General features: G+C 44.0%; 1 protein-coding gene and 1 long non-coding RNA gene across 3 annotated transcripts in view; one reads left to right on the top strand and one right to left on the bottom strand.

Moving 5' to 3' along the window:
- Positions 1-9,491, top strand: part of LOC309347968 — a 41,740-nt gene extending 32,249 nt beyond the window's left edge. For both annotated transcript variants that reach the window (XR_014159089.1, XR_014159090.1), the window contains exon 3: positions 9,116-9,491. This is a non-coding gene — a long non-coding RNA (uncharacterized lncRNA). The remainder of the gene's footprint in view (positions 1-9,115) is intronic.
- Positions 1,895-27,408, bottom strand: SYNDIG1 (synapse differentiation inducing 1). The gene is made up of 4 exons (XM_081872896.1): positions 27,328-27,408; positions 15,060-15,611; positions 6,887-7,024; positions 1,895-3,480 (listed from the first exon to the last, which is right to left on the bottom strand). The coding sequence occupies exons 2-4, from the start codon at positions 15,552-15,554 to the stop codon at positions 3,322-3,324; spliced, it is 792 nt and encodes a 263-aa protein (XP_081729022.1). The 5' UTR covers positions 15,555-15,611; positions 27,328-27,408; the 3' UTR covers positions 1,895-3,321.

Below are 27,408 nucleotides of genomic sequence, written 5' to 3'. Positions count from 1 at the left end.
TGTTTTAGCATCAGGGTTTTTAAAGAATTAAAATACAATAAATCAAAATAGGAATCTCTGGTTTCAAATTCCGCTTATATAGGGTTATATAGGGTTGCTGTCATGGCGTGTGGGATTTACTTCTAAGTTAGCATGCAAAAGTTTATATGGCAATGTCTGGCAGCTTCCTGAAAAGTAACTTATGATGTTCTCCTGTTGTTGTTGGCATCCGTCTGTCTCAAGAGACAATGGAGGGTGCCTCCAAAGGTGAAGTCAAACCCCTAGAGAATCACAGCGCCTGCTGTGGCTGCAGAGACAGGTAAATCGTAACTGCTGCCCCCAGCATTGTTTTTGTTGCATTCCCACCACCCAGACAACAGGACCCTGCTCTCGGCCTTGCATGGTCCAAAGGAAAGCAGAGCAATACGTTTGGCACCAGTTTGACTACAGGAGTTGCTGGAAGGAAGTGTACAAGACACCAACTGTCCAACCGTCTTAGGGAATCCACTCTGGATTTGTATAGGGTTTACTCCTTTGTTTTTTTTCTTCCCAAGATGTCCCACAAGGGTGCAGACAGTGCTTTTTCTCAGGGGGGACTCGAGGGGATGCAGTAACAGCACCTCTTTTTGGTTATTAAAAAGTGTGGAACTTACTGTAACAACTTCATGGCGGGTACCTCTCTTTCTAGAAAAAAGCACTGGGGGCAGGTAATGTGGGGAGATGGTTGTGTGCTTTCTAGGATGTGCTGTTAGTTTGCATGGTGAGCCAGCAAGACCAAACAGGTTTTGTCAGGTGCGAACCAAGAGTCAGATCTGAAGATATCCCAGAGACTCCTCTATCATGACAGAGGTTCTCCTGCAGACAAATCCATGTGATATTTCAAAACTACAGAACTAAGTTTGAGTAATTAGGAAAAAAATATTATGATCCTCAAAAGATTTTTTGGGAGTGGTGGTGGTGGAATCAACATGTGGATTGGTGGCTTTCCTTTGGGAGTTCTGGCTTCACAATCCATTTCTAATGTGGACTTGGACAAGTAGCATTCTCAGCTCTAGGACCCTGTTTGTAAAGCAGGGTAGGTATGATATGTGGAAACGGCCTTGTGAGAGAATATACCTTGTAGGGCAAGGCAAAAAATAAATAATAGGATTATTGTGGGAACAGCAAGTAGCTGTGGAATGATTGTGTGATCTGGGCAAGATGACCACTGTACTGCAGCATGGTTTGCTGCACCCCAAGTGGGGCAAGCCTACATGTGCATGCTACATTCTTATTACACTGAGCCAGCAGTCACCACACCCACATATTACACAATGGAAACAACTGGTACTGACAATTTCTGTGCGAATCATCACAACTGGACAGCATTTCCACCCATCTTGCAAACCACAGTGAAAGCATCAAATCAAAAGCCCAGTAAACTGTGTTACTAGCAGCCATCCCATAGCCACTAAAAGTTCCAAGCAGAAGAGACAGAAAGCTTCCCTCAAAGGCACGGTGGTTAGGAATGTAACTGGCAGGCTCAAATTAAAATTCTGCCTCCAACTCCATCAAGTGATTTTTCAGGGATTGGTTTTATACTGCGCAATGTATCTGTAATATTATTAAAAAAAAAATACTGTGTAGAAACATATACATACCCCAAATAAAATGCCCTGTCATTTAGTGAGGGAGGTTGTGGTAAAGGCCCAGAATTTTATAACAAAGTCTCTTGATATCGGTATGGGCTTTATATATGGACAAAAGTTTCCTGCAGGATATCTTGTAAAATGGCTGTCTTTCATCACTTTTGTCACAGTTGACAGTAGTCTGTTCCCATTTTGCTAACTGACTGTGCAAGATCTATCAAGTAGGTAAAAGGTAAAAGCCACCTGCTCCCCTTATAATAAGCAGGCAAATTACATGAAACAACATCTGCATTTCTTATATTTTTAATGAACTTCCTAAACTTGCACAAAAATAGTTCCACATCTGTATGCCCTTTAATTTCAAGCGGCACTTTTTAAAAATGGAAAATAAACAAATTCAGTGTTAACAGGACCTTAGATTAACAGCCTTGATTAAAAGCAATAAATAGAGATAAATACAATGGTTCATTGCAACGAGTAGTTTCACAGAAATCTGCAAAATGCTAGGTAAGATGTTGCTTCGGGAGATCAGAAGAACATCAAAGAAATAAAAGCACAGTAATACACAAAATAAATATTTTCAGTTGATTTTTAATATTAATTAATTCTTTTCAATATGCCCATTGCCCACTTGAGTTTATTTTAGGCGAACATCGCAACTAGAGAATGGGGAATGTATCACAGCATGACTGAAAGTCCATAAACCAAGAATGAAGGTTTGTGCCATCAGGCTGACACTCCAGGGTCCTGTAACCAGACCTCTTGGTCCATGCTGTGATGTGGAACTCCATGCCTTGTCATGAAATCTGTGGACAGGCTTCTTATATTTAGTTGCAGGAGAGGCCCCTTTGTTAAGAGAGATGCTGCCAGAAAGAGCTGCATGCTTTGCAAGCCAGTCATTTTCAGAGTGGGATCAGGGCCAGCCCAAGACACTTTGGCACCTGAGAGGGACAAATCCTCTTGTTAGCAATGCACCAAGAAGCTCAATGTAAGCTCCACTGAAATGAACAGGAGCTGCACAAGAACATGACTGTACTTCTGCACACCTCATTTTGGTTTCAACGCAGCTTGCACAGGAAGCTTTCACAACAGCTTTGTTCCATAAGTTCAACACCCCAAATCTGCTGCCCTCAGGCAGCCACCTCATTTTGCCTCACCTCTGGATGTGATGGACCAGAAGAACGTATCATTTTGAGTTTGTTCTTTTCCTATAGGGCTCCTGCTATTCCTATATGACATTCACTTTGCAGGTAATATTTGAGCCATGGTCATGAATATGCACTGAACCAGCTGTTTCATCTTCTCAATCATCCAAAGCCGAGAGAGGAATCGCCTTTCTTATGTAGGAAACAGTCAGCTGTGTAGAGCTTTAGGTCTCTACATTCAGATGCCTCTCACCTTTTGACAGATGAACCTCATGTTCAAGGGTATATATGCGACAGAGCTCCCTTTGGGTTTGGTCCAGCTCAGGACAGCAACGAGCTCTGAAGATGTATATCTGGCTCTCAGGAAAGAACCTGCATTTCTTGGCTTCTTGCAATGACCGTACTGCCAACATTCAAAGTGAGCTGGAGGGGGTGTGTAGATCCTGAACATTCTTCTTCAGAATTCAAATCGTACAAAATTACAGCAGCCCTTCGTACCATCAAAACAAGTGATATTTGAAATGTCATGGCCTCCTGTGGCTTTCTACAGCAGTCCACTTCTTTGAGTTTCATATGTGATTGTTTTTGGACAGGTACGCTATAAGCGCCACGGCAACCCCGACATAGATGCCTGTTCCAATAGTGATGGACAGCACAGCCAGGAAGAGGGCTCGTCGTGAACTGGAGCTTGCATGGTGGAAGTCCCCTTTAGCAATGGCTTTGTTTGTCTGTAGGGGGATGAAAAGCTCACTTTAGTAAACCTGGATATGGTGCACTCTTCAACTTTAAAGAGGAAAATTGATTTTTTAGACTTTTTTTTTTTTAGTATACTGTATAGTTTGGGCTTTTAAAGCTGTTGCTAAAGTAGAAATAGCCAAACACTACAAAGTCAGATCCATTCCATCAAGCACAGGAGGATAAAGGACTGCCCCGTCACAGACAAAATGGTGCATTGAATAGAACTTTCTGAGTTACTAATTTAGTTGTCTTTGCCACCTGGCATCCATTTTTGGCATAAACAGATGAGCCACATTAAGCTGCAGCCCCACTTCTTAAATTTTGACATCTCTTTTACAATAATGTTCTTTATCCTGCATTGCCTGGATGCTTGATTCAGTGGGTCTGTTTTCTTTTTAGGTGGTTCTTCAACTCCTGTCAACTGCATTTTAATGAACACAAATGGTGAAAGGCAATTACACTGCAGCTGTTCTGTTTTAAAATTACTGATGAGTTAATTTGCGATATTATAACTGAGCATCTAAATGATAACACTTAAACTATTATAATGTTGAGACAAGCATGTCTAAATAAACATGGTGTGTTAAATTATTGCTCGGCTAATAAAGGCCAGGTGAAACCCTTTTCTATGTGCCATGCTAGGTCATAACAGAACACCTGCTTTGCATGCAGAATGCCATAGGTTTAAGCTTTCAAATCTTCAGTGGTATACACACCCACCCCCCACCCCCCGTATTTTTCCATGTAAAGGATGCCCCCATGTATAAGACAACCCCTATTTTTTTTAAATCCAAAATGAAGAAATCAATATTTTAAACATGTTGTAGCATGCTGTAACTAGAGTAGGTCATTCTGCCGTGGTTAATGGCAAAATCTTGCCTGTGAGTCCTAGAAAACCTACCCCCTGTCTTGCAGGCCTTTCCACCTGGCCTGGGAGGGCAAGACCCTGACTGACTCCAGCTACAAAAGCTGAGCCTGCTGAACAGACACTTGGGCTGGGGAATTGCTTTTGTCACGTTTGTAATTATGTAAATCGTTTCATGTTGTAAGCCGTCTTGAGCATGGTTTTAACTACGGAAAGGCAGCATAAAAATTAAATGATGAAGAAGAAGAAGAATATCTGACACCAGAGACATCTATCTCACATGACCTTGAAGAACGACACTGCCACCCCCCAAAATCAACCCTCCTTTGCTGTCCTGCAGGACACCTCTGCAGCGGCTATGAGTTCCAGCACTTTCCTTTCTGGAGAAAAAAAAACAAAAAATACTTGGCCAGACTGTGGTTGGCATCAAGATGACTGATGAGCCAATTTAACACAGTCTTCAGGCTGAAATGTTTTCAGTAGCAGGCCGAAAGCTTTAATAAATAAAAAGCAGGCACAAAACACAAACGGAATTCTAAGTTGGGGGATTCCGCTCAGCAGCAGCACAGGGCAAGCCAGCTTGTTCAAGAGCAGACAGAATTAAAGATAACAGTGCAGACTTCCTTGTAAAGGTCTTGGATCCTTCAGCACCGATCATCTTTAAATGTCTATTGCCTAGAGCATCCTCACTCATTAAGAGCATCCTCACTCATTAGCCTAGGATGTCTCCACTATTTTAGTTTTCTCTGCAGTAATGTATTTGTAATAGCACTGTACAAGTGGCAGAATGGCAAGCCTGACAGCAGTTCATAGGGGCTGGTGACATTTATATGATCATATGTGCCATGTGCTTGTGAAAATGGGTATATTTTTAGGGATTTTGCAACAGAAGGAAGCCAGTTGCTTAAATCAGTCTATAAAGTGACTGTCAAATTCACAGTAGCAAGAATGCACATTTGAATAACTTCCTTCCACCCTTTAATTTTATTTCTAGAGTGCTGAAACAAAGTAGGTGCTCTATATAAAACACAAGTCAGTGTAAGATGAGAGACACTCAATGGAAGGAGAGAGGTGGGAAATAATAAAGGTGTCAGGTGAGAGAACAAAAATATGAGTTTCATAGTGCAATCTATACATGTGTACTGAGAAGTAAGCGCCATTGAATTCAGTGTGGCTCCTTCCCAGGTAAGCGGGGACTAGATCACAGCCTTGCACAGGCATTTAAAAATAGCAGTGGAAGGAACCAGGTGGATTCTCAGTTCTATCCTGCATTCACAGTGTTGGCAGGTGGGGAAAATGCACTAAAGAGCCTCAATGCTTTTTTGATCTCTCATCAAAAATGGTCTTGAATGCATTCTAGGATCAAAAGCCCTTCCGTCTGAAAGAAAAATTAAGGTACTTACAAATTCAAATGCACCAAGAAGTATAGACATTATACATTAAAGTGCCCCCATTAACTTCTGCCCCATGTAAGCAATAACCACATCCTGAATATTGTGTTTGCTTTCAACTTATGCTTCATGCACCCACATTTCCCCTTGGTCTTTCAGTCCCAATTCTCTTCTTTTGAAGGGTTGAAACTTCCAGAGATATATCAAATTTTAATAAGCTAAGCTTTAGAATTCTAAATTATTACTTCTGACAACCAACCTCTTGCATGATGAGCTTATCTTAAATACAATCTTGTGCATATTTAGCCTAAAGTAAATCATAGAATCATAGAATCATAGAGTTGGAAGAGACCACAAGGGCCATCGAGTCCAACCCCCTGCCAAGCAGGAAACACTATCAGAGCACTCCTGACATATGGTTGTCAAGCCTCTGCTTAAAGACCTCCAAAGAAGGAGACTCCACCACACTCCTTGGCAGCAAATTCCACTGTCGAACAGCTCTTACTGTCAGGAAGTTCTTCCTAATGTTTAGGTGGAATCTTCTTTCTTGTAGTTTGGATCCATTGCTCCGTGTCCGCTTCTCTGGAGCAGCAGAAAACAACCTTTCTCCCTCCTCTATGTGACATCCTTTTATATATTTGAACATGGCTATCATATCACCCCTTAACCTCCTCTTCTCCAGGCTAAACATGCCCAGCTCCCTTAGCCGTTCCTCATAAGGCATCGTTTCCAGGCCTTTGACCATTTTGGTTGCCCTTCTCTGGACACGTTCCAGTTTGTCAGTGTCCTTCTTGAACTGTGGTGCCCAGAACTGGACACAGTACTCCAGGTGAGGTCTGACCAGAGCAGAATACAGTGGCACTAAAGCCATCCAAGCACCTGCACTGAGAATTTATTTCCTCTATTTCATGAAACGGAAAGAACTCCTGAGTACAGTCGATAAGGCAAGCTTGAAATATCAAACCAGGGAGGGGAATAGTTGCTACACAGAAATAAAAGTGGAGGCGCGAGGTCATCCTGCCCCCTACATACTCAGCTCTGTCTGCCCAGTCCATGGATGGTTTCATCATGCCCTCAGCATAAACAGGGCAGCGCATGCCTGCACACACTGCTAATTGAGATAACAGAATTCTACATTACCTCATGTGACAAATAGAAGGCAGCAATTCCCAGTGGCCAGAAACAGCAGAGCATGGAGAACACGCTGAGTCCAAGATGGTCCCTGGGCGGCATCATAAGGAAATGGTCTTCACTGTCGGTGTCACTTGAATAATCGCTCTGGAACAGCAAGAGGAAGGGCACGTAAAGAGGACACTGATTAGAGGCAAGTTCTTATTGCCTGCCCCTTTTGGATCTGCGGTCATTTATTTAAAGTTTGCTATATAGCCAGGATAGCTTAGCTGGTAGACGATGAAGCTCTTGATCTCAGGGCTGTGGGTTTGAGCCCCACAAAAGATTCCTGCACTGCTAGGAACTGGATTAGAAGATCCTCAGGATCCCTTTCAACTCTACTATTCTATATCTTAAGAAGATATCTTTTTAAAATAACTCACGAAAAGCTTCTTAAAAACTAGCAAACCTTATTAATAATACTGTTGTGAATTTGGCTGCCCTGACCACTGGGAATAAGCAATCGGAACCTTGACAAAAATGTATTCTTTCCTAGCGACTGGGTGCTTTCTCAGATGAGCGTGGGTGGGGTCTCAGGTGGGTGCTCTGCAGTGGGAGGGGGTGAATTAGTGAAACAGGCAGCTTGCCTCAGACCTGGAAGAAAGACAGCTGAGAGTCTGTAGCTGAAACCGGGGATATGTTTTTGTGAAAGCTGCACAAGTTGCCCTCAGAGAATCTGCTGCCTGTTTTTAAGAGTCTGCTTGCTTCTTATAGGCTCTGCTTTATTTATCTGTATCTAGCTATATATCTAGGCTAACATTATAAAGAGTCCTTAAGGCAGTTGGATGGTGTCTTGTACGCCTCCTTCCGGCAACTCTTGAAGCCAAGCTGGTGCCAAACATGTTGCTCTGCTTTCCTTTGGATCACATCACCCCGCCAAGGTGCACTCCATTGTGTCTCAAGATAGGCTGTCTTTGTAATTTTTTGCTGGGATCTGTCTAAGTCTGCAGTGTGCTCTTGTTCAAAGAAAAGTAAACACCGGCTGTAGACAGTGTGTAGCACATTTCAAATGTTAAAGGCAGGTCAATATCATGATTATGTAATATGAATTGGGGCAGGCAAGGCAGAGACTGGTGGTTTGTTAAGGCTACCTCTTGAGGAGTCTCTCCTCTTTCATCTGCCTCAGGCCCTCTGTAAGCCAAGGGACCTGTGTGAGTGATCATGGTGATCCTGAATTTCAGAGGTGGGCAGCATCCTAAGTAAGCCATCAAGTTCAGACAGAAAGTCCCCTAAACCTAGAGAAGGTGGTGTGAAGCCCACAGGCTGCATTCAGTTGTCCTTCCCAGGGAAGTTACGCCCTCCCTTTTCCCTCATCCCACCAACACACGGATGAGTCACCAACACATGGCAGCAGCAGAGGACTACATGGATCATAAGGTTGCCACTTTGTGAAATGAAAAACAACAGCACTGGGAGATGGTTTGGTTGCAGTAGGAAGGAGGCTTCTGAGTCACAAGGCAGGTCCCAAAGCACATACATCTGATGAAGCTTAGTGCGCTTAGCCAGCTTGAAGAAGTGTTGAGAAAAACAAGCTTGCTCCGTTCATTTCTGGGAATTGTCCCCAAAGCAAAAAAAACCCAACAGCCAGGCATTTTTTCCCTAATCAATTGGCAATGTTAATGTTTCAAGGGAAATTCTGGGAGGGCTGATGACCGTTTACTTCTATTCCAGAGAGTTCTAGAATACATTTCATTATCTGGGGACGGTATAAAAGGTAAAAGTAAAGGACCCCTGGACGGTTAAGGCCAGTCAGAGGCGACTATGGGGTGTGGCACTCATCTCGCTTTCAGGCCAGGGGACAGCTTTCCAGGTCATGTGGCCATCTGTCACGGATGCTTTAGCTGAGATTCCTACATTGCAGGGGGTTGGACTAGATGACCCTTGGGCCCCTTCTAAGGCTAAGATTCTATGATTCTAAGAAGCCAGGGTTAGCCCGCTATATGTGGGACTATGAGAAAGCATTTGACCAAAAGGGGAATGCAATCAGGCTTCATCTTTATGATTAGCATTATTTAGAACTTGCACATTAATCATAGCTGCTTTTGGAAAAAGAAAATGGGGCACATCACAACCACAACCAAGCTCTTTTTAGTTGTTGTAGCTTCTCAATGGCAGAAAGCTGAACAGATGCTCTTAACATTCTACTCTATGTACATTTTCTCCTCTCCCCTGTTGAATTAAGTCTGTTTGCCCTCCTAGGCAGGCGGTTTTGTGGACGGGCTCTGAGCTGCTCTAGTGAACCAACGAAGAGCAGGCAGGAGGTCTTGGACGTTGCCCTGGGTGCGGGACCAACTGACCAACAGGGGCACTTGGACAAAATAAACTGTGGCCTGCCAGGCTAATTGACCTCTTCCTTTTGTTGGAACTTTGTGCAGCAGTGGATCAAGGGATCAGGACCTGCCTTGAGACTCAGCTGTGGATCCAGGAGGAGTGGCTTCTGTCCAATGCTCAGACAGGGGCTAGGGCCATACCACTCCTCAAACAGGGACCTCTTGGGGGCACCCCTATCTGATGTAAGTCATAGGGTGCCCCCAACCCCAGTTGGGTTTACCATCAGACCTCCAATAGATGGGCTGGAGTGTTTTTTTCACCTAGGGAATGGGGTGGTCTCAGGGCCTTGGCACACGAAGGTCAGGTTATGTTTTGCATCTGGAGAGACCTTTAGGTGCAGTGCACCAATAGCCACCTTGTATGTTCTTGGAGAAGGAATTTAATTTGCTGCTCTGGACTCTGTCTGGAAAATGAAGACTGGTTTGTTCTATTTCATCTCTTGCAAAGGTAAAGCCAACAAAGACCGTGAGGTTTTTTTTAAATGACGTCTATACTATAAGATTCCACCACCATACTGAGTGAATTCTGTAGACATTCAATTGGCCCAGGCCCAACAAACATTTGCTGTGGAAAGAGAGACTTTTGGATAAAAGAGCATGGCAGCTCAAGTGAAAAGCTCAGTGCACTGACACCTCCCATGAAATGTTAATCTAACTTTTCATAATTCAGAACTTTGGTATTCAATATTTCTCAAATCTTAACATCTATCAATCAGCAATAACTGGCTGAAAGGAATACTAATTTATTCATAATCATTTGAGGTTGCAGCCATTATTCAGGCATGGCAGCTTCAGAATGGCCATAAATAGTTTAGTGCCTGAATAAAGTTAATCTTCAGCCCCTCTTCCTGATTTGCAGTGCAATCCTGTACTGTCTATTTAGAAGTAAGTCTCAGAGTTCAATGGGGCTTCTCCCAGGTAAGTGTTATAAGACTGCAGACTAAGACATTTGTCTGGGTATGTGTGCTTTTATCTTTGTGTTCTCAGTAGTCTGCACTAGCTTTCCCAACCCCATCACCAGCCTTCCTGAATACTGAATGTGTGTGTGAGAGAGAGGGAGAGGGGGCAGAGAGAGAGACAGAGAAAGACGTGACTTGGCAATTATATAAAAAGCATCTCACACACGTGCAAAATCTCAAGGTTCTGTCATGCTCTCTAGAATAACTCCCAAGCCAGCCTGGGTTAAGATTGTGCCTTCAGCAGGGTAAGTGAGGAACAAGAAAAAAGACTGAACTGGACACGGTGACTAAGGCTGAGGAAGAGGTTCTCAATAGATAACCTTCACAACTAAATTGGAGAGGAGCTACAGTGCGTTCGTGAGGAGGGGTGAAATTCATGAAAGTGGGAAATATTTCAGGGGCAACCAAACTGTTTGAAATGTTCAGTGCGGGCAGTTTTCTCATGGGTGACAGATGCAAAGTAACAATTTCTTTAAAATAAAAACAAAAAAGAAAAGATATTGGTGGTGCAGCTCTTCTCAATGGCCATCAGCTGGCAGCTGCCATTTTTGTTTCCCAGAATGCCTCAGACATAACATTATTCTGGACTTTCTGGGAAACAAAAATGGCAGCTGCCCACTGGTGGATACTGAAAGGAGCCCCACCATTTGTGGCATCAACTCTTCAAAGAAACTGGGGAGGGGGGAACTGCTACTGCTAATAATTTCACTCTGCTGGAAAAATCACCGAAACCCTCTTCCATTCACCTTCTGTGCATAGCGTGATGAATTTAGAATAGTGGCAGTATTTTTGCTCGGCCATAAATCAGTCCACAGGTTTACTGATTTTAACTTCCAGGAAAGTTTGGTGTAGCAAGGGCAGGGACTTCAACTAGCAGCTCATCTGCCAGCAGTTGAATCTCCAGCCCTTCTGCTGGCTGATGTGTCTAGGGAGGCTGCCAATATGCCACTCCTCCTGCCCACTGTAGCCAGCATGCCAGTCTCAAGGGACCCTTCTGTGGGGATATCTGAGAAACATTTCACCACCACCCCTTGAATATGGACCCTGTGAGCATGAGGAGCCCACTTCAAAAAAGAAAAGCAATCAAGTGACCACTCTGCCCCCACAGATGTGCTCATCCCTTGGCATCTGAGCATACAGTGCAAAGACCAGCAGCAAAGAAGTCTATAGCTGTGGGTATATCTGCATGTGTGAAGACTTCTGCACAATTAAGAATCATACACAACTGGGCCTCCAGACTGTGTGAAAGTCTTCATGCATGTATGTGTGGCTGCTGGGGGCAGAGGAAGCTGGCAGTGTGGAGGGTGGGCACTCAGTGCGCCCTTGCTTCCATCTTACACGCTGATTCAGTACATCAGCAGCTCTTCTGAAGGGGAATAGAATAGAGCGCTGAGTCTATAACAGGTGAACCAATACCAATAAATATATAATTTGCTATTGAAATTACCTGGTGAAAGCACCAGCTCCTAGCTACCAACCAGGAATCTAGGGAGAATTTCTTCTCAGTCATGCCAACTGGTGACTGTCAGCTTGTTCACAGAAAAGGAAAGTGTCTGACAGAAATAGACAAGGAGGTAGGCTGACAAGAAAGCCATGGCTAGCATCAGGGCCACACCTGAAATTTATAGCCCAGGTGTGTATCAGAAACAAGTTCCTACTCTGGTTAGCATGCATGCCTCTTTATCCTCATAACAGTCCTAGGAGGTGGATCAGGCAATGTGATAATGGCTGGTCCAAGTTCACACTGTGCGGGGGATTGAATTTGGGTCTCCTCAAACTAAATGCAGCACCCGCAGCCACACCATGCTAAATCATTTAGTTTCTTCTCCCCTCAATTCCAATACTTGCTCTCATTCAAATGTTTAGTAAAAAGCCTTCAGATCTGTAGACTAATCTCAAGATTACTGCTGAGGCTGAATTAAAAATATTTCTACATGTTTCAGTGCAAGCGCAGATTATTATTTTCCTCGAGAAAACAGAATTCTCCAGTTTATCAGCATTTTGCATTGTGTAGATCAGTACTGTGAACAAGAACCTCTTAAGAGCGAACAGTTGAAGATGCAATTGAAGACAATCTGAGTAACACTAAAAATAAGAACACAAAAGAATTTTGGAAGCCGGCATGAAGGAGAGACACTTTGGATAAATATCCAAATTAGGAGGCATTCTGAACTGTGTTTTGGAAGGACACCGTTGTTTAAGACAAGGGGCGGGAAAGATTTTTCAACCTGAGGGCCACATTCGTTTGAGAGCAACTTCCCAGGGGCTTTGTGCGAGAGGAGGGTTGAGCCAGAGACAACAGTGGATGGAGCAAAGGACTGTGCATTTGTACAGTCGGCGACATGCCTCACCCTCGCTCTCTGTGCTGGCAAGCAAGTGGCATGATCACACTTCAAAGACACATTCCAGCAAGACAAAAGTACTTGGGAAGGGCATGGAGATTCCTGAAGGTTGGGTGAGGGGGCCCACCAGGCCTGAAGCTCCCCCCATCCCCCTGATTTAGGCACTTCACTGAGAGTAACGGTAGAAAGCCTATTTCCAAGGAAAAGTCACTCAAAGCAATGCATTAGCTGCCAACAGAGAGGAATATTGCCTGTGAGAATTAGTATCTGAACTCCAGTGTGTAGTTGGTGACAGTATTGCCAAAGAAGCAACTCAGAGGCTTGCCAAGCGAAGAAAAAGGCTTGGGAAGACTTTCTTTATTTTAAGGGATTTGAAATTGAGCCATTTAAGACTGTGGTCCCCCACCCCCTTTATTGATTTTTTTTACCTGGCTGGGAGAATGAGGAAAGCAAGATTATTGCCGTTCATGGACTGTCTTAATTAAATCAAGCCAATCAGCAGACTAAATATCAATGAACCCAAGTTTTAAACCTGGGCAATGCTGGAGTTTTTTGTGCACATGGACTGGTGTCAGTGGTGCACTTGGATAATTTTAGGCTCTGGACTTAATGGAGGATTCCTGTTTTGATGGCTACCACTTTGTTTACTTCAAAAAATGGCAAGCCAGTCCCTGCTCATCCATCTGAGTTGGGCTTTGAACCTCAAGTCCCGCCCTGATGGCGCCATTGGCTGCTGAGATAAAGGAAACTAGATTTTGGTTTTGTTGTTGTTTTTAAAATTTTGGCTGTGTGGAGAAATACCCCTGGTTTCTCTATTTCTCTTGAGGGCTACATTTCAATTAAAATGATAGCACGACTTTAGGGAGGGGGGCTATGATTCCTTCAATCATAGTAAAAAAATAAATAAATCAGATATTCAGTTTTACTTTTTTCTGCTTTTGCAAAAAGAAAAATCAAGAACATCTAATGACTGTGCAATGGAAAAGAAATTGCGCCAGCATCCAGACCTGCATGATTTTATTATATATTCTATACACATTTTGTAATTTGCTTCCTTATTGGCATGGGACTTTTTGTTGGCTGAAGAATGTATTACTTGTGCTATTTAATGTATAGGAGCAAGTCTTTGGAACAACGTCAGGCAACTAATATAATTGTCTGCCAGGGACCCTGCATCTGAGCAATGATATTAGGGATGGCCGGGTAACTAGGCAAGAATATTAATTCCAGCACAAATTGTATTGCAGTGCTTTAACTGCTTTCCACAAAGATCGAGACAGCACACGAGACTACAACTGAAGTAAAGTACCTCTGAGTCTCATTGATTTCACGTGTGCTTAAATGTCTCCCCTTGAAAACAACTGAAATTAAAACAGTTTCACTTTGCTGCATCGGGCTCTGCAAGGGAAGAGTCTCATTTACTTCCAAAATAAAAAAAATAAAAATGAAAGACAGAAAACAATAGCAGTCTATTTTCCCTCAGTCTTTTAGGACATCTCATAGGGTTGTCACCTGTCCTGTATAATACAGGATTTTCCTGTATTTCAATGTAAAATGCTATGTCCTGTACTGATAGTCTGTCCTGAATTTCATGTATTCTCTTTCTCTCTCTCTCTCTCTGCCAAGTTAGGGATCCTCTCCAAATGCATGGTTTCAATTGAAAGGGTGTGTGTAAGATCATGTATTTAAGCTTTGGGTAGCAAAACACAGACTAATTTACAGAGAGAGAGAGAGAGAGAGAGAGAGAGAGAGAGTAATGGATCTTCCTTTACTCTACACCACATGGTCAAAGGCAGAGGATATTGCAAGTACCAAGCAGGGAGCCAAATATTTACCTGCTCCACCACCTGATGTTTCAGGACAGTCCCAAGTGTAGCCTAAAAATCCACAAACTGAAGATGACGGTAGTTTTGAGGGGTTTTACTTGTGACTTTTCACTTACACTGAAGCCACACACCATTTTAAGAACTGGCATCGTACAAGCTTCATTTAAATACATGTGTTGACTGACAACCACTCTGAGCAAACTGAACATGTTTCAACTATACGTATTCTCCCACACTAGTCATAATTAAACACATAAACAGCAACACATAAATGGCAATACACAAACACTAGAATCTTAGTGGTGTCATCTGAAAGACAGAAACCAAAACTTATTTTAAGTTTGTTTTAAAATATACAGTATTTTTCAAAACAAACTCACCACTTGAGCAGGGAAGGATTCTCAGACTGCGTAATTCTGCTATGTCTCTGCACTGGGAATACGTGACCAAGCCTATCACACCTAATGGAGAGATGTAGCAGAATTACTCACCTGCAATGGAGACCAGCTGGAAGGGTGGTAGCCCAAAGTAGCCACTCAGGCAGAGAGGGAACAGGCAAACTCTTTTGTGGGTGGTCCCTTTGGACTCCAAGTAGTCTTTAATCATGTAATAATAAAGGCATGCCATTGGACCAGATCACATCATAGAAAAACTCCTGCAACTAATGACAAGAAGACCTGCCTGACCTCTACTTCCTGGAAGTCATCCTCTTCTTCCACTTCATAGGAGAGGGTATGGATCTTGATCTCATCCGTGGAGAGGCTAACAAATTTGCCATCAGAGTATCCCAGGCTGTCTTTGGTGGGTGACCTGTCTTCAATGAAGGTGGTTTCACAGCACTCCGCACTCACACTCTCTCCCCACGATCGCAGCATGCTTTCCGAATAGAGGATGATATTCGGGTGGTAGCGGGACTCCACTGTCTGTGGTAGTGTATTGGGGTCAAGGAGTTGTTGCACCGGGTCATTCCGTGGGTAGCCTGGAGAGTAGAGAGTACCAATCTGCCGACTCTGATACTGGGGGGTGGGGTACACAGACACCAAACCTTCCCTGCCCTCAGCCATCAAGTTTCTGGTGTTAATCAGCCCGTTCCTCTTCTTGGCATCAGCTGCTTTGGTGTGTTTAAGGACACTCTTCTGCTCAGCCAAGCCATCCATCCTGTTTTCTTTTTCCTCTACCATCTCACTGAAGGGGAATCTTTGTGGACGATTATCAAATGGGATGAAGAGATCCTATACCTGAGGCATGAGAAAGGGAATAAACCACAAATTAGTACAAAAGCCCCATTCATCCCTATCCCTAGGCCTTACAAATCACTTTTCCTGGGCAATTTGCTTCTTGTGTGGAAATGATAGGGCTAAAAATTATTTCACCACAGAGGATTATGACGGCATTGAAAAGATACTGTAGTAAAAGGGCTAAGAGACAGAGCTGTTAACCATCACCATCACTATATTTGTATCCCATCTATTCCATACATGCTCAAGGAGGCTTACAACAGGAAAAGGTTTACATAATTATCACTAAATGGACTTAGGTAAGTTAGTGTTCACTCAAACTCAGCACCTGCTCCCCCTTCTGCAAGATGACAATATGGTCTAGACCAGGGGTCACCAACCTAAGGCCCAGGGGCCGGAAGCAGCCCACGGAGGTCGACTGACAGGCCCACGAGCCGCCCCCCAACTGAGCTGCTCACTCACACGCTGCGCTAAACCAGCAGAGCGCGGCGGGGCAGGGGACTTGCTTCCATGGTGCCAGAAATCGCGTCTGCGCATGCGCAGATGCCGAAAATCGCGAGTGAGCGTGCGATCCGGCCCACGGAGGGGCCGATCCAGCCCAGGCAAGATAAACCTTGCTGACCCCTGGTCTAGACCCCTGTTTCTCAAACTATCTGATGTGGTGGACTAGCAATTCCGCCAACGCCAATGTGCCAGGGACCAGTACCATATTTGGTCCCTGAAGCACCCCCCCCAACCTTGGGTGTCCCTGAGGAATGACAATCAATGGCTTGTGGACCATTACCCAATTCATGAACCACCACTTTCAGTAGTCCTGGTCAAGAGGGACTGCTGTTTTACCCCCACCCCGTCTCCTATGTTCTAACACCCAATTTCATTTGATTGACAAATGTTTACACACTTGTATTAGCATGGGAAGGGAAAGTCAAGCCAGAATTGCAAAAACTATTTTTAGCATGTTGTATTTGGCACTACAATGGCATAACCTGCTGTGAACATAAAACGAATGCAGATTTATCAGGCAAATCAGGGCTGCATTTCACACAGGAATTAATCTTAATGCTTAAAATCTCCTTTCACAAGCAAGATAAAAAAGGGATTCTCAGGAACATTACAGAGTCCTGAAATACAAAGGTTTTAACCATGTATGTTTGACATTAATTTCTGCAGCGACAGTATTTTTCACCCTTCTCTAAATGTGCAGGGTGGGTGGGTATACACTCCTATAAAGATTTTTATACCATGTCTGGTAATGTGTCCCAATGACATATGAGGCCAAAAACATTCTGTAGAACTTGCTACTCTTATCACAGTGCTGCAGTGAAGGGTGAAGTGGCAACCTCAAGCTTCTCCCTGCTGCACAAACTACCTGTGGCCCTTCCTGGGGTGGGATTGCTGTACTTTAGCTATTCATTCACTTGTGAGATTTGCACCTCGCCCTCCATCGTAAGACACTAGGAAGGGTAACAACAAACATACAAATCCACAAACAAAGTCCTGTACCCACTCATCAAATCAGATAAAATGTCAACTGTCTGTCAGCTTTTCTTTTTACCACAGAGACCACCTCCACAGCATGCAAAACATCTGAAGCAAGAGACAGATCTGCAACTGGCACCTAAAGATAGCGCTGGCACTGGGACATGATTCTGGCCTGCCCAGAACCAGTCCCTTTATATGACCCAGCTTCACTAGTCCTCCATCATGTAAAGAGGTTGCATCTCCCTTCCAATACACAAACTGGTATTTTGACAGCTCCCATCTCCTTCCTTTTGCTCTCTTGCTTGCTTCTTCCTCCAGCCCTGGGCATTTTCTGTGCTATGTGCAACCTCAGTGAGTCACCTGTCCATCAGAGCCCAAGCTGCCAATATTGCTTTGTCCCTCATGCCCCACCCCCCACCCCCCGTGACCATCCAAGATGCTGCATTGCATGAAGAGAACCCTAGGTTTGTGCCATGAACTCCTAGGCTAATCTCACTTTCTAAAATTATTCATTTGCTTTCTTGAAGCACCATTCTGCTTTCCACCTCTGCCCTCTTGCCCTCTTAAAAAACTTCAAAAAAAAGTGGTTGTTGGGGTTCTTACATGTCTATGCACCAGACCCAAAGGTGCAAAATGAACACTCAAGCCCTTCAAGGTCCTATTAAGCAGGATTGCTTCCAAATGACTCTTAAGGACCATCTGCTTTTGGAGTTCCTTGATAACACTGAGGAACACTAGGTAAAGGGAGCCCTGGCTGTTAGGTCCAGTCGCGGACGACTCTGGGGTTGTGGCACTCATCTCACTTTACTGGCCGAGGGACCCGACGTACAGCTTCCGGGTCATGTGGCCAGCATGACTAAGCCGCTTCTGGAGAACCAGAGCAGTGCACGGAAACGCCATTTACCTTCCCGCCAGAGCGGTACCTATTTATCTACTTGCACTTTGATGTGCTTTCAAACTGCTAGGTGGGCAGGAGCTGGGACCGAGCAACGGGAGCTCACCAAGCTAGAAACATCTATTATTGCAGCCTGTGAGCAAACTATTGGATACCAAACCAAGAAACACCAGGACTGGTTTGATGAGAATGACAGTGGGATTGAATGAATCAATGAATGACAAGAAAAGGAAGGCCTTTCAGATCTGGAAAAGAGATAGAAACTGTGCCACTAAGAAAAATATCTATGCCAACGCTAAGGCTGAGGTTCAAAGAAGAACCAGAGAATAAAAAATGTTGGATAAAAAATGCTCAAGAGATCCAGCACTGAGCCCACATTCATGATGTACAGAGTTTCTTTAAAGCCACAAAGACCATCTATGGGCCATTAAATTATGGTATAAGCTTCCTATGCTCTACAGATGGTACCACATTTCTAAAAGATAAAGAAGCTATTGAACTGCACTGGAAAGAACATTACCAGCATCTCCTTAACCGCAACTCCCCCGTAGCTGCTGAGGTGTTCTCACAAATTCTGCAAAAATAAATTAGAGATGAGCTTGCAGTATCTCCAAATCTGGGAGAGTTGTGTACAGCTATTAACCAAATGAAAAACAACAAAGCCAGAGACCTGGTGAGATACCTGCCAAAGTCTTCAAAGTGGGTGGAATTTAACTTACACAACAACTTCACAATCCCATCAAAAAAATCTTGGAGACAGAAATCCTAGCAGACTTTAGGGGGTGTCAAAATTATCAATCTTTTTTTAAAAAGATGATCAAGCGGGTTACGGAAACTATCAAGGCATCTCTTTATTAGCTGAGGTTGGTAAAATTCTTATAAAGATCTTAGCAAACCGTCTCTTAACAATATCCAAGGCTACCCTTCCTGAATCCCAAAATGGTTTTGACCTTATAGGGGAACAGTGGACATGATTTTCACCGCTCAACAGCTAAATGCAGAGAGCAAAACCAAGCCTTGTATATGGTGTTTATTGACCTGACTAAGGCTCTCGACACTATAAATCGTAATGCCCTGTGGACTGCCCTTCTGAAAATTGGCTGCCCAGATAAACTTGTTAACATCCTTCGGCTCCTCCATGATAATATGACAGCAATAATTGCAGATAACAATGGCTCTCAAAGTGACCATTCACAGTGGAATCAGGTGTTAAACAGGGTTGTGTTATTGCCTCTATTTTTTTCATTGCCATGATCCTACACTTTGACGAAGGGAAACTCCCCACCAGAGTAGAAATCATGTATCGAACAGATGAAAAGCTCTTTAATCTGAGCAGGCTGAAAGCAAAGAATAAGGTTACCATAACTTCTGTCATAGAGATTCAGTATGCTGAGGAAAATGTAGTGTGTGCACACTCAGAGGGTGACCTCCAAACCATCCTAAATATCTTCGCAGATGCTTACAGAAAAAATTGCCTATTGCTCAATATCCAAAAAACCTAAGTGCTGTACCAACAAGCACAAAAGAACCCATCTGCAGTGCCACAAATCCAACTCAATGGTGTAATGTTAGAAAGTGCTGATCACTTCTCCTACCTGGGCAGTTATCTTTCCACAAGGGGCTACATTGATGCTGAAATCCAGCATCTCCTAGCTCTATGAATGCAGCCTTCTCCCAACTGAAGTGCAGAGTATTTGAGGATTGGAACATTTGCAGGGAAACCAAAATGCTTGTTTACAAAGCTATTGTACTGCCAACCTTACTGTCTGCTTGTGAAACATGGACCACTTATAAATGTCATCTCCAATTCCTTGAAAGATTCCATCAACAGTGTCTCTGAAATTTTTTTTTTATATCACTCGAGAAGGCAGGCGAACTAATGTCAGTGTATTGGAAGAAGCAAAGATCACCAGTGTTAAAGCAATGGTTCTTGAACATCAACTTCGCTGGACCGGTCATGTTGTTTGGATGCCTGATTTTTGTTTTTGAAGGCAACTAATCTATTCCAAACTTAAAAATGGAAAGCGTAATGCTGGTGGTCAACAAAAGAGGTTTAAAGACTCTCTCAAGGCAAATCTAAAAAAAATGTAGTATAAACACTGACAATTGGGAAACAGTGGCCTGTGAGCGCTCCAACTGGAGAACAGCCTTTACCAAAGGTGTCATGGACTCTGAAGACGCTTGAACTCAGGATGAAAGGGAGAAACATGCTAAGAGGAAGGCATGCTTGGCAAACCCTCACCGTGATCAACTCCAACCTGGAAACCTATGTCCCCATTGTGGAAGGTCATGTGGATCCAGAATTGGCTCCACAGTCACTTACAGACTCACTGTTAAGACGGTGTTTATGGAAGAAAATCTTACTTGGCTACAAGTGATCGCTAAAGAAGAAGAAGCTGTGTTTGAGGGCAGCTGAAATTTCTGTTTCTTCTCCCAAGGCAAGCCCAAGTACCCTGCACTGGAGTAATTCGACCACAGTCCAATTGTGCACCAATGACCACTCTCTGTTTTATTTATTTTTTGATGGGTTTTAACTTGTGAGTTAGCTGCCACAACAAGAACCTTTTGGCTGAGTAGCACAGTGTAAACAAAGTACAACAAATATACCAAAGCAAATTTTAATGTATGATAATTCCTGGTTTTAGGTTTTAAAATTATCTTCTGAATTAATTTTTTAATCCTCCTTGAGATAAGCATATGAGAGCATAGCATCTAATTATAATATGTAAATGACAATCTGTCTTGTAGTCACACTTTACTACATTAATTTAAGAAGCTAAGTTTGCAAATTGCCAATGAATTCTAAACTGGTTTCTGAACCTGCAGACATGACCAAAAACAGTGCAGACGAACACAGCTACCACTAGTTAGTCACATGCATTATGCTCCTCCTATCAAAGATAGTGAGGGTGACTGGCTGCAACATTGGTTACCCCACTGACTGCCAGGGTTGATCTGGCTGACTTGCCAGGAGTCCCCTGCCTTCCTCACAACTCAGTGTGCTCCTCCTCTCCCAAAGCAGTGAGCTCAGTGGAAGAGGACGGGTATCCCAAATGGAGAGGTAAGGATTCTGCTGCATCATCTAGTTCATCTAGTCCAGGATCCCGCTTCCAAAAATGTGGCAACCCTAAATTGTTCACACCCAGCTATCGGCATGCACCGTGTGCTTTGAGACTGCAATGCAAAAGCTGGTTTGCCTGTTAACCTTCAGAGTGAGGAAACACGTACTTGTTTTGCCTGTAGAAGGGAACAAACTCTGTTGCACCACCAGAGATACAAGAAGACCTAACCCATTCATGTCTTAAGTAGCAGAATAGGAACCATTCATACTCCGTTTACCAGGGTATATCAGCTATTTTCTCTTCATTAGCTTTTTTTTTTAAGCTAGGTGCCATATCACAAGAAGAGGTTTCTCACTTGCTGTTCAAAACATGTGACAATTTAAACCAATCTTGGGAGCATCTCATTCCTGATCTCTTTATTGGCCTCTGGTGGAAGATTTACAGAGGAGTAGCACAGTTAGCCTGCTGCAGCAAACAGGACAGAGCGTTGCGTCATAAGCTTTGTGGACTACAGGCCACTTCAGCAGATGCATGAAGCTATGGCCAGAGGGCAATGAAATGCAGTCAAGTACAGACAGTGATATTTATGTAATTAACAGTACGTAATTTGCAAACTGTTGTTGATATCACAGATAGTCTGACATTGGTAAACCAATTTAAATCATTTGCTGGATATCCCCTGAAATCTTGATGGATAGTATTGCAACTCCACAGTTTCATGCCAACGTTTAAGCTTCCACAGGATTCTAAAACAAGTAAAACAAGGTCTGAAATACATGCATTTTCCTCATTAGCAGAGTAATGTGTGAATCTACTCTGTCACCTTCTGCCCTGAGAAACAGACTACTTAGAGTTAACGATGATGCTCAGGCTCAGCACCACATGGCTCTCCCCATATGGCAAACAGGTTGGGCGAAACGTTCACCATGAGCAGAAGCTGCAGTTTTGCATGTTTCCACAGACAGACTCACTCAAACTCTGTGGGCACAAAATCAAGCTCTTGTGCTTCATGTTAATTAAATCTATATTTTAAAAAACAGCCTTTGCCTCTGTTTGCAATCATTAATGCATTAGAATGCTGTTTGCTACAAAAGCACACAATAAAATAAGGTAATGGATTTATCTAATGCAACACTCCTGGAGAACGGTCACTCAAGGGGAATTCCTCACCACCTCCACACTGCAAGCTCCTGCATGCTCCCCAAAAACAACACCTTTCTCTGGGTGGGGAGCTCAGGAAAGGCCTGGAATGCCTCTCTGTGCATCTGCTTGCTTGGTTTTTCCATCCCACCCCTTTCCTAACTCTTAGGAGAGGCTCTTGGGTGCAGGGAGAGAGACTGCAGTGGAGAATTACCGTATTTTTTGCACCATAACACTCACTTTTTTCCTCCTAGAAAGTAAGGGGAAATGTCTGTGTGTGTTATGGAGCGAATGCCTACGGGTCGCGGGGGAGATCTGCTGCAGTCCTGAGCAGAGGATCCATGGTTCCCCTTCCTTCCCTCCTCCGTGGCTCGCTTTGAAACAGCAAAGCGGGAGAAGAGCCGCTGAGTGGGGAGGAGAGAGGGACAGAGAGCCTGCTTGCTGTAAAGGAGCAAAGCGGGAGAGGAGAGGAGCCGCTTACACAAGTGTAAGCAGCTCCTGTCCGGTTGGCTCCTTTAAAGCAAGCAGGCTCTCTGTTCCTCTCTCCTCCCCACTCAGCTCACTAAATAGCAGCAAAGTTTTTCAGCGAGCCGGGGAGGAGGGAGAGAAGCAGAGCCTGCTTGCTTCTCCTCTTATATCCCTCTTCTGCATTATTAGCAGCATCCTCCTCCACACACCCCACGCGTGTTCCTTGTCCCTTGAGTGCTTTTCCTTCCCTCCCCACTTAAAACGTGGTTTCAAAGCATGGATCCACATGGATCCTCAGGATTTTTGCACTGGGTCACCCCAAATTCACCATCAGATCACATGTCTGTGGCCACAGCATGAACCACAAAAATCATACATCCACTGTTTCATTTACAATATTTTTTTTCTTGTTTTCCTCCTCTAAAAACTATTTGTGTGTTATGGTCGGGTGCGTGTTATAGAGCGAAAAATACGGGTATATTTCTGTGACTCTACTTGTCCTCACACAGCCATGGTTACTTACAACCTATTAATAAGCATTTATACAACACTTTTTTTTAGCTCTCAAAAAGTAATTCACAGCAATCCTTACCAGCCCTTATCATCACCACTGAGCTAGGGCTGGGGAGCAGAGGCTGAGAGGATTTGCCTCAGGGTGTCCAGCAGGATTATGGCAGAGGCAAGATTTGAAGGGGCGCTTTCTGATTTGCTGCCTTGCCATAAGGGCTTCCACCTGCATTGCAAATGCAAATAAAACCTACTCTTTATGGCTTGGCAGCTCCTTGCCATGGCCTCAGCTGGTGTTTAAGGGGAGGAAAGAGATCACCAGGATGCATTATGACCCCAAATATGCCACCTAAGAAGCAATGCGCTTGATCAAGTTACTATCTGGATAGAAAGTGTCCTTGCCCTGAAGCAACTGAAGATGCCCACTTTTATCACAAATTAAAGATTGATAAAACTAATATGGCATTTGTGATGATAAATAGTTCCTATCCTTCCTATCCATATAGGTTTATTATTACCTCACTCTGAAGGTGGTGGTGGTGAAAGGCTAGATGTGTAGTGAACTCTGCAAAGGTCAGTCTCAATCGATTTGAGGTTTGCTCAGACTTAAACCTTAAACTTCATTGTATTCTTGCTTGCTCATTTGCAGACCTCCAGTTTTTCTGACATTATGCCTCCTGTGTGTTGCAGCAGAAATGGCTTCCGAATTATATAGAACATTTGTTTGGAAAATTAATAAGAATTAAACTGAGAAGTGCACTTTGGCATCACGTGGATTATTTCTGCTTCAGCAGAATGTGCTTTAGTGACAAATAGTGACGGCATGGGGGTATACAGCCCCCCCCCAGAGGTGCCTGCATCCACTACTGAATGGATGTTATTGCTCAATGTGTCTGCACAAAAAGAACAACAGCTAATTGAATTGTCATGTGACAGGACCCTTGAAGATAATTTTTTGGAAGTTAGGCTATTCAGATTTTGGCTTCAGGCCATTAAAATTACTCTAGTACTATCCTGAGCTTGCTGATGAATCAATATAAGCTCAGGTGCAGCGGTGAAACTACTGGTAGGTTTTATTTCACCCAGGTCAAAAACCCAGATTGGCACTCCCCCCCCCCCGCCCCCGTGCATTTCTATAAAACACAGGCTGGGAGCCTCAATGACGCCCCTCTGGTTAGCCCCTGTGGCTCTGCCTGAGAGTTTTTTCAAAAACCTGTCTTTGAGACAGGTTTTTTAGCAATGTATTAATAATGTGGGGCTGCCATACATTTGGATTTTGCCAGACATTACAGTACCAGGATTACAAAGGTGGAATTGACATCCGGGGGGGGGGGGGATTTCTGAAGTGTGGCCCTTTGTCCTTAGGCAAGTCAATTGGAAAACTGCATTTTTTTGGCGTTATTGTAAAAACAACACATCTCAGCAATTTTTGGGGTGTCCTGGTTTTTACCTTTTGAAATATGGCAACCCTACAATAATGATCTGAGACTATGTGTAACAATCATCACACCCCACATTGACCTACTTTTGGCAAAATGCAAACTCTGACATCCCACTGATACTTGCCAAAATGGGCTTCATCCTGAATAAAACTACTAAAATTATTCAGGTTGTTATATTGAACACTGCTTGTGTAACCTGTATGTATTCAGAAAAAGTATTTATAACCTTATGAAGCAATATCTTGCATTCAGATAATTGGTGTTCTTCCATTTCCATTAAGAAAAACTGTGAATAACTTTTGTAAATACTATAAGTATTTCAACGAATTCCACATTAACAGGAGCATTATGTAAAAATTTTACTTGGTTGTCTCAAGAATTAGTTATAAAAAATAGGCAAACCTGCAGTGAAAATGCATGAAACCGACAGTGGCTGGAGATCCAAGGTTCAGAATTCATGTGACAATAAATCAGTGTCACTATATCAGGTAAATTTGGAGTTGTGGGTTACCATGCTAGAACAGGTGTGAACCACAGTTTGGTCAGTGTCACTGAGTCTTTTTTCAGTCAAGACATTTTGGCATCTATTTGTTTCTCCATCTCCTTCTCTGCACTTTCAGTGTAGATGCATTAAAGTGCAGAAGAAAGAGTTACAATTTGACATTTACGGTATCACCATTTGTCCTGGAAATACAGTTTAGAAGCTTTTCTGAATTACTGTCGCTGTGGTTATGGGGAGCACCTGAAGGAACGCCATAGAGCACTGGTGGCCCATGGACCACAGCTGAAGAATTACTGCAGTAATGCATTGGATCCATTTTTAATTGGAAATAAACAGCAGTTTCACCCACACAATCCTATAGACCTCTACTTACTTCCAGGTTCCATTGAATTTTGTGGGACTTCCAAAATTCAGTGGAGCTTACAAATAGCTGCACTTTTACGTGAGGGGAGAGGGACTTTCTGCTGGCCATCAGGCAATGGCTCTTTCCACCTGCCTTGCGCCCCCTCCAGGCCTGGGAGTCTTCCTCAGACCACGACTTTGAGAACAGCAGGCGCAGCTGGGAAGAGAGGAGTTCAAGGATATATTTTTTTAATTTTAAGAATAATTTGTGTGTCCTTGTTTCTCAATTTCATCATTTTATATGGTTTTGTATGTTTTGTGGTATTTTATGCATTGTGATTTGCTGTTATTTTTATTGATTATACATTTTTTTAAAAATAGCCTACTAGTTTTTGTATAAATTTGTTCCAAATATTGTTGTCTTTATCCAAGCAGAGTCTATGTCTGTAAGTAGTCCATTCATAAATTGCAAGTTCATATTATCAATCCACTGATTAAAGGAGATTATGCCTTTAACTAAAATTTTCAGAAAAAGAATATTCTGCTGTACTATATCCCTACTGTATGGAACTTAACCACTGGACAACGAAAATGGATTTTACATGCTCTAATGGTAGCCAAGAAATTTATATTGATGAACTGGAAGAATAAATACATGATCTCCTTTATTGATTATAGATTAGTAATTATTGTAATTGATAAGTGTAAACAATTTAATTATTATTTGCTGATGTTTAATTTTACTGTTTACTATTAGATTCTAATGGATTATTGAATATTGCTTTATTTGATATAAGTTGTTTATTTTTAAATTGTTGTGACTGTTTTATATTGGGTCAGATTGTTGCTATTAATGTTTGATGTTTTATTATGTTTTTATATGAGTTGGAAGCCACCCAGAGTGGCTGGGGCAACCCAGCCAGAAGGGTATGGTACTTATTATTATTATTATTATTATTATTATTGCTGCTCTAATAAGTTTCGACCTGGGAGTAAGGCCGACTGAATTCATTGGGACTTCATTCAGAGTAGACTTGCATCAGAATGTGTGCTTCGTCGTTTTCACAGAAGTTTGTTCTGCATTCTAAGCCAAAGGGACTTCCTTTAGCATCTCCCCATAAATCTTCACCCTTTGGGTAGGAAGCAGAGAGCACGTTCCCGAGCACGTCCCTTGGGGAGAAATCACTGGAAATGGGGGGGGGGGGCTGAGCGCGGGCGGCAGGCAGTTCTCCGCCCGGTGCCCCCGGCCAGCTGGCAGCCTCTCTTCCGCGGAGGCGCCTCTCTGCCGGCCGGACCCCCGCGGATGCGTCTCGCTCCTGTGCCACGGCCAGAGCTCAGTCGGCAGGGCAGGAGGCTCTTGTCCCGGGGTCGCGGGTTCGAGCCCCAGGCGGAGCATTGCAGGGGGCTGGACTAGATGACCCTCCCAGTCCCTTCCAGCTCGACCATTCTGCGAGCCCAGGTTCACAGGGGGGGAATTACCGGACTGGATTTGTCCCAAGGGACCCCTGCGCGGAGTCTCCCAGGCAGCAATGCCCCACGCGGCGGGAGAAGAGGCGGCTGGGGGGAGCTGGCGGGCGGGCGGGCGAGGGGCGCACATGCCTCGCCTGCCGGAAGATCGGGGCTGCCGACTTGGCGCTGCCGTCGGAGGAGGAGGAGGAGGCGGCGCCTCAGCCTGCGCTCCCGCGGGCAGCAGCCGGAGCCCTTTCGTCGAGGCTCCTTCCCCGCAGCGCTGCGCCCCTTCGGAACCGCGGGAGAAGGGAAAGGCGTCCCGTCCCCCCCCCCCCGCGAGGCTCCGTCGCCGTCTAGGCTGGGGCAGAGGCGGGACGGGCGAAGACTCCCTCTCCCCGCCCCCCCCCCGTTCCCTCCCGGGACTTACCTCCGGGCCAAGCGGCGGCCGCAAGGTGACCTCCGTCGGGGCTGCGGCTTGCGGGACCGGCGCTCCGGCGGCGGCGGCGGC

Source organism: Podarcis erhardii, assembly GCF_964252035.2.
Source record: "Podarcis erhardii genome assembly, chromosome: 8".
Lineage (NCBI taxonomy): Eukaryota > Metazoa > Chordata > Lepidosauria > Squamata > Lacertidae > Podarcis > Podarcis erhardii.
The sequence above is the reverse complement of the archived record's forward strand: the minus strand, read 5'-3'. Positions and strand labels throughout refer to the sequence as shown.